The sequence below is a fragment of the Leptosomus discolor genome, chromosome 5 (genome assembly GCF_034619465.1).
Source record: "Leptosomus discolor isolate bLepDis1 chromosome 5, bLepDis1.hap2, whole genome shotgun sequence".
NCBI classification, from domain to species: Eukaryota; Metazoa; Chordata; class Aves; order Leptosomiformes; family Leptosomidae; genus Leptosomus; species Leptosomus discolor.
Window position 1 is genome coordinate 38293211 of NC_141395.1, and position 6000 is coordinate 38299210.

The 6000-nt window shown below is 43.6% G+C and overlaps 1 protein-coding gene across 1 annotated transcript in view; it reads left to right on the forward strand.

Annotated features, from left to right (window-relative positions):
• The window catches only part of CPS1 (carbamoyl-phosphate synthase 1), a 91810-nt gene extending 87382 nt beyond the window's left edge, over positions 1–4428 (forward strand). Inside the window, exons 35-38 of the mRNA XM_009956383.2 lie at positions 1286–1345; positions 2299–2411; positions 2943–3072; positions 4330–4428. Coding sequence (XP_009954685.1) covers positions 1286–1345; positions 2299–2411; positions 2943–3072; positions 4330–4428 — 402 coding nt within the window. The remainder of the gene's footprint in view (positions 1–1285; positions 1346–2298; positions 2412–2942; positions 3073–4329) is intronic.
• The last annotated feature ends 1572 nt before the right edge of the window (positions 4429–6000 follow it).

The window sequence follows — 6000 nt, forward strand, 5'->3', positions numbered from 1 at the left end:
GCATTATGAAAGAGTCTTTCAAAGGTGCCCTAAGTATAGAATCACATAATGAGTAGGGGTTGGAAGGGACCTCTTAAGATCTAGTCCAACCCTCCTGCTAAAGCAGGTTCACCTACAGCACGTTCCACAGCATCACATCCAAGCCGGTTTTGAATATCTCCAGGGAAGGAGACTCCACAACCTCCCTGGGCAGCCTGTTCCAGTGCTCTGTCACCCTCAGAGTAAAGAAGGTTTTCGTCATGTTAAAGTGGAACTTCCTGTGCTCCAGTTTGTGCCCGTTGCCCTTTGTCCTAGCACTGGGCACCACTGGAAAGTGCCTGGCCCCATCCTCTTGACACCTGCCGTTTAGATATTTATAAGTGTTGTTAAGGTCTCCTCTTCTCTGCGCTGAAGAGTCCTGAGTCTCTCAGCCTTTCCTCAGAAGAGAGATGCTCCAGTCCCTTCATCATCTGGACTCTCTCCGGTAGCTTCCTGTCCCCCTTGAACTGCAGGACCCAGAACTAGACACAGCACTCCAGATGTGGCCTCACCAGGGCACAGCAGAGGGGGAGGAGAACCTCCCTCGACCTGCTGGCCACACTCTTCTTAATGCACCCTAGGATACCGTTGACCTCCTTGGCCACAAGGGCACTTTGCTGGCTCATGGCCAGCTTGCTGCCCACCAGGACTCCCAGGTCCTTCTCTGCAGAGCTGCTCTCTAGCAGGTCGCCCCCCAGCCTGTACTGGTGAAAAGTGCCTGTGCGTTCAGGTCCTTGTGGGAATAAGGTGTCCCAGTCCCCTGAGTTGTTTTGTGTTTTCCATTTCCATATCCTGTGGGAGTTAAAAACAAACTCACTCATACACAGGCTCTTCATGTGTATTTGCAAAGAGAGCATCCAAAGGCAATCCAAAGCCTGTTCATATATTTTATCTGCCAGAAGAGAAGGCCAAATATTTTAGCAATGATTGAAAAGATATTTAATTAAGAGCAGAGGAGACTCTAGTTGGTATATTTGAGAATGAAATTGCCTAGATGTTTAATATGCAATAGTAAAATCTGTAGTTGCAGTCAAACTTAGTGTGGGAACACTGGTCCTGGTGTTGTCACTCTTAGCCGGGAGTGACTTGGGCATCAAGATCTAGATGGTTTTCATGCACATTTAGACATTTCTGCGCGAGCACACACATTCTCAGCACAGAAGGGAGTATTTGCCTCTTAGCGCAGTTTGGAGGAGCTTCATATTACCCCACAAAATACTGTTTCTAAATCCTAGCTTTGATGTATCTAATAAATCTCCTTTTTCAGAAGTCCTTCCGTGCCAGATTTCTCAGCATAGCAGAACTACTACATGAGGAAGGTTTTAAGGTAGGTGGTTTCAGTTATTTAAAGCTAGAGAGTTTTCAAAATCTGAAACATACTCAGCCTGCTACGGGAATGGAGACTGTTGGAGTTTATTTGGAGATGGAGAAAAAAAGGACATTTTTTTCAAAGTACAACAGGAATTTTTAGATGACTGAGCCATAAACTCAGCAGGTATCGCCCAACTAAAAGTTTTAATGATTGTTTAATTGAACATACGGGACTGTCATGAAGGCAAGAACAACCCTGGCTCTGCTGTCAGCCTACAGCCAGGAATTCACATTCATAAACTCCTCCAGGTTCTTCAAGAAACAAAACTGCCAACAGGATGACATTTATGACAGGAGGGGAGGAAGAGGGAAGCCTTTTGTGTGGAGAAGGTCTTTACAGTGCTTCATCTTCACTGATATTCGCAAGCTGCAGACATATGAAATTTGTAGTGTTTACATCGTACTTGTAACTCTTCTGCATCATTTTCTGTCTGTATCCCTACTGAAAAGTAACTAACCACACAGCCGCAGAAGATTGGCAAGAGCTTTTTAGTATCAAGTACTATTTTCCTCAGTGGTTTTAGTGTGACTACTGGATTTACAGTTCTTCCTTTCAAAACTTACGGCTAGGCAAAAAAAAAAAGGGAGGAGGGAATATTTTACAAGTGATTGCAGTTAAGCCCTATTGAAATTCAAAGGGATTTAGGTTTTCCTAAGCAACTTAACTGCTTCTTGATGTGTTGCTACCATTCGTTGACTCTCACCTATCAGCAAATCACAGATAACAGAAAGTTAGGAAAGCCATGTTCTTCTTTGTGCGTTTCTGTATGGAGAGACACCCTTGTGATGAAAAATGCCATCCAAAATGAGCTTTGACAACAAGGCTGTGAGTTGGGTCAGACCCACATGAGTTAAATGAAAAGTTTAACTGTGAAGCACACAGTAAGAAACCTTTTATTCCCTTAACAGCTTTATGCCACAGAAGCAACCTCGAACTGGCTCAATTCTAATGGTATCCCCACAAATCCTGTGGCATGGCCATCACAGGAAAAGCGGAGTCTGAGCCTCCCTCCAGTCAGGAGGTAAGGACGATACTCATGTTGTCAAATTAGTGTTAACGTGCAGGAAGCAAGGGGCAAATTGCTGGCCCTGTTGAGATCAGTGATGGCAATTTACTAGGACTTGAGACTCACTCTGCAAGTTTTGTTTTATCTGATTCTGTCTGGAATTGCCTCAGCAGGGAGGTTTCAGCTTAATTAATGAACATCTATTTAAATGGCTTGGATGTATCGCTCCATGTTAGACTTTGATGCAAGAATATGTGGGATCTGAATATTTAGCCTTTAATGACAGTCACCATGCCTTTAACAGAGTTCTGCTGAACTGTACGAAGGCTGAATATTGCTTTGCATCAATGAATACAACATAAATAAAGCCCAAATTCCCGAGTTGCAGTTTAGCGCCTTAACCCCTCGACCCTCCTTTTTTTTGGATGTAAAACTAAGCTCAAATGAAAATTTTCAGTGTTGTTTACCTGTGTGCCTGTGCTATTCATCATAGATTTTCATTAAGTAAGACACACTGTGATACTGTCTTGTGCATTGTCTCTTCAGGCTGGTAAGAGATGGGAAAATAGATCTGGTGATTAACCTGCCTAACAGCAACACCAAGTATGTCCATGATAATTATGTGATCCGGAGAATGGCTATAGACAGTGGGATTGCTCTGCTCACTAATTTCCAGGTACTTCCCATGTTGTCGCTTCTCTTAATCATAAGAGCCTTCAGAGCTTTCAAGCACTTGTGACCGTAGATTCCAGTGTGTTTGGACCGTCATTATCTCTGACAAATAATAACGTGCCTGAAAATCATGGCAACACAATTGTTTGAATGTATTTTCTCTTTGCTACTATACAAAATAACATTGCCCAAAGTAAAACAAAAAAAAAGAAAATTTTGAGTCCTGTACTGCAGCTGAAGTTGTTGCTATATCTTTTCACTTCAGAGCAAACTTCTTGCACAGGATTGCCTATGTTTAAATTATGCATGGAACAGTTTTTTTGGTAGGTTGTGTTTCCAGTATGGTCCTTAAACCTTAGAGCAGGATGTAGCTCAGCTTTTGTGAATGATCCTTGGAGCAATCCAGATCCAAAGTGCCATCCAAGTGGAATTTGCTGCCTCTCATGTTGTAGTCCCTAATTGCCAGTCATTGAGTTTGTAGCTCCTGACATACATAGCTCCCTTTCATATACTGATAGGGGAAGAGATATTTGCTAACGCAAAGTGGGACTCCTGCTGCCTGCAGTGTCTTGACTTCCTTTGCAAGTGGCTTCAACTGTCACAAAAGAGCCTCATCTGTCTCCCATTAAGCACAGTAGTCAAATTCCCGTTGATTTTTGTGGGTGCTGACATGGAACACAGTGTCTTGAACTGGTGTCCAGCAGTGCAAAATTTTCTACTGTGATTGGAGTGAGTGGAGAGCAGAGAGAATGCCAAGCTGTAAGTTCATAGACAGGATAATTCCAAACATGATTAGCAGGAATGGGAAATTGAAGACCCGTCCTTTGCCTACTAGCTAAACACACACTGAGAACCAGAACAGGGATCCCCATCCAAAATTTGTTACCACACCTGCTTGATGCACTTCGTTGAACCCTTTAGATTGCAGAGTTTTAATCTCTGAGTTTGAAAAAGGAAAACAACACTGTGTTCTCATAAAGGCCTGGGCTGTAGGGGGAAACAACAGCTCTCACAGGTCAGAGCTGATTTGCCAAAGAAGCCCAGAACTTCCATATGTCTCCAGGTGGATGGGCAGGCTCTAGAAGGCTGGAGCCACACCTGCACAATCACTTTGAAATTGATATTGTTTTGGATAGACTCAAGGACTGGACCTGCATAAGGTGGTTTCAGGGTGACAGTGTGGAATTGTGGAGCCTGCTCTTACTTGGCCTTCTGCAGAAGGCTTTGCAATGCTCAGTCCTCCTCTGCTTTATTTTGACAGGTGACAAAGCTTTTTGCTGAAGCTGTCAAATATTCTGGGAAATTGGACTCCAGGAGTCTCTTCCACTTCAGACAGTTTGACAATGGAAACACTGCATAGAAGAACTATCTCCAACATACAATCTTACTGCTTCTGGCACCAAAAGAGAGAGGGGATCTCAGATCATCCACCTAACCATCTTTCTATGTATTTTGTAGAATCTGCACTGATTGTTTGTCCAGCTCACATAAACTAATTCCTAGCCAATACTTTTGATTGCTCGTTGGAAAGCTGTCCTCTCCCCAGCCTCTCCACCATCTTCTCTCCGTTCCCACATAGGATCAAGTATTAATTACTTAGTAGATGTGTAGATCCAAATACCATAGAAGAGGAGATGAAAGGAGATACAAGTGATCCTACATGCAGGTTGTGCCTTCTTTTTATAACCAAGCCTGTTCCTTCTTAGAAGCGCCTTCCTTGGATCTGTAATTCCAGCTGTTCTCATGCTGGACTACTAGACGCTGGCGACAAACCCACAGAAAGACATGTAGCTTTCTCTTTCCAATGCCAATTATTGAGGGTTTTATGACTTTATGCAACAATTAAACATTCTACTTGATCTGCCTGATGATGCCATGGATGCCTGCCACAGTGATGAGTGTGATAGGATCTCTTTAAAGACAGATGAACATGAATCCCCCACCTCTCCCTGCAAAGGCTGACTGGCGTGATGCAGCTACTTTTTGTTTAGTTTTTAACCCTGTCCAAGAATCACCATCTTCAGCCTGTACATTAGATGGGAGAGGAAGGCTGTATGTGTGTGTCCTGGAATAGCTTCCAAGTTCTGCTCAGTACTTCAGGCTATTATTATTTTTAAATTCTGGTTCAACGTTCTGAATGCAGCTGCCTGTCCCTGTATCATAAAGGCATTCTCTCAGATTTGTGTCTGGCTTCAAAAGTAGAGAGTTCCCCAAAGACTTTGTGTTTCTGTCCAACATTTTGTGCCATGATTGTGGGCATTAAAATTGAATCCTTTCAAAACGAGGTGAAGTGTTGCAGTGCTTTACCCCACCCAATAAAGTGACATCTTCCCATTCACTCCAGCCTTCTCTGCTGCTTTTTCAGCTCTGGCAATGCCTGCTAATGCTATCAACAGAGCAGACAACCACTGTGTCACATGGTGCACGTTATCACTTGCTGTCTGCATGGCAAAAGACTTCAGCAGCTCTATGGCCAATGGCACTGCATCCTGAAGTGTATACGGCGCCTGCCTCTAAATGTTTACTAGCTAAGGAACCTATGTCTGTCTGTTTCTTTTCCCCCCATGTTGCACTAGGTACACAGCACACCGTGGAGTCAGAAAGATTCAGTTAGACAACTTGACTGATAATTCCTAGACTATGCTAAAGTAGAACATTTTCCTCCAGCAACGCTCTGTCTGCCTGAGATCCTGGACACAGGATATTGTTAAGTTGTTGTTACCTACCTATTAGGTATCCCCCAATACCTACAGGCCCTGCCAAGAAATGCTGCTCTCAGCTAGAGCTAGATATATGGTCATGGAGCTCAGTACCACCCAGTAATGCTTTTTTCTGAAGCTGTCAGCACTGGAAGTAGTGCATTTTGGCTGTCTAGAGGAGATGAGCAAACTTAGGCTACTTCTCGCATGTGTTCACAAGTTCCCTTGGGTCC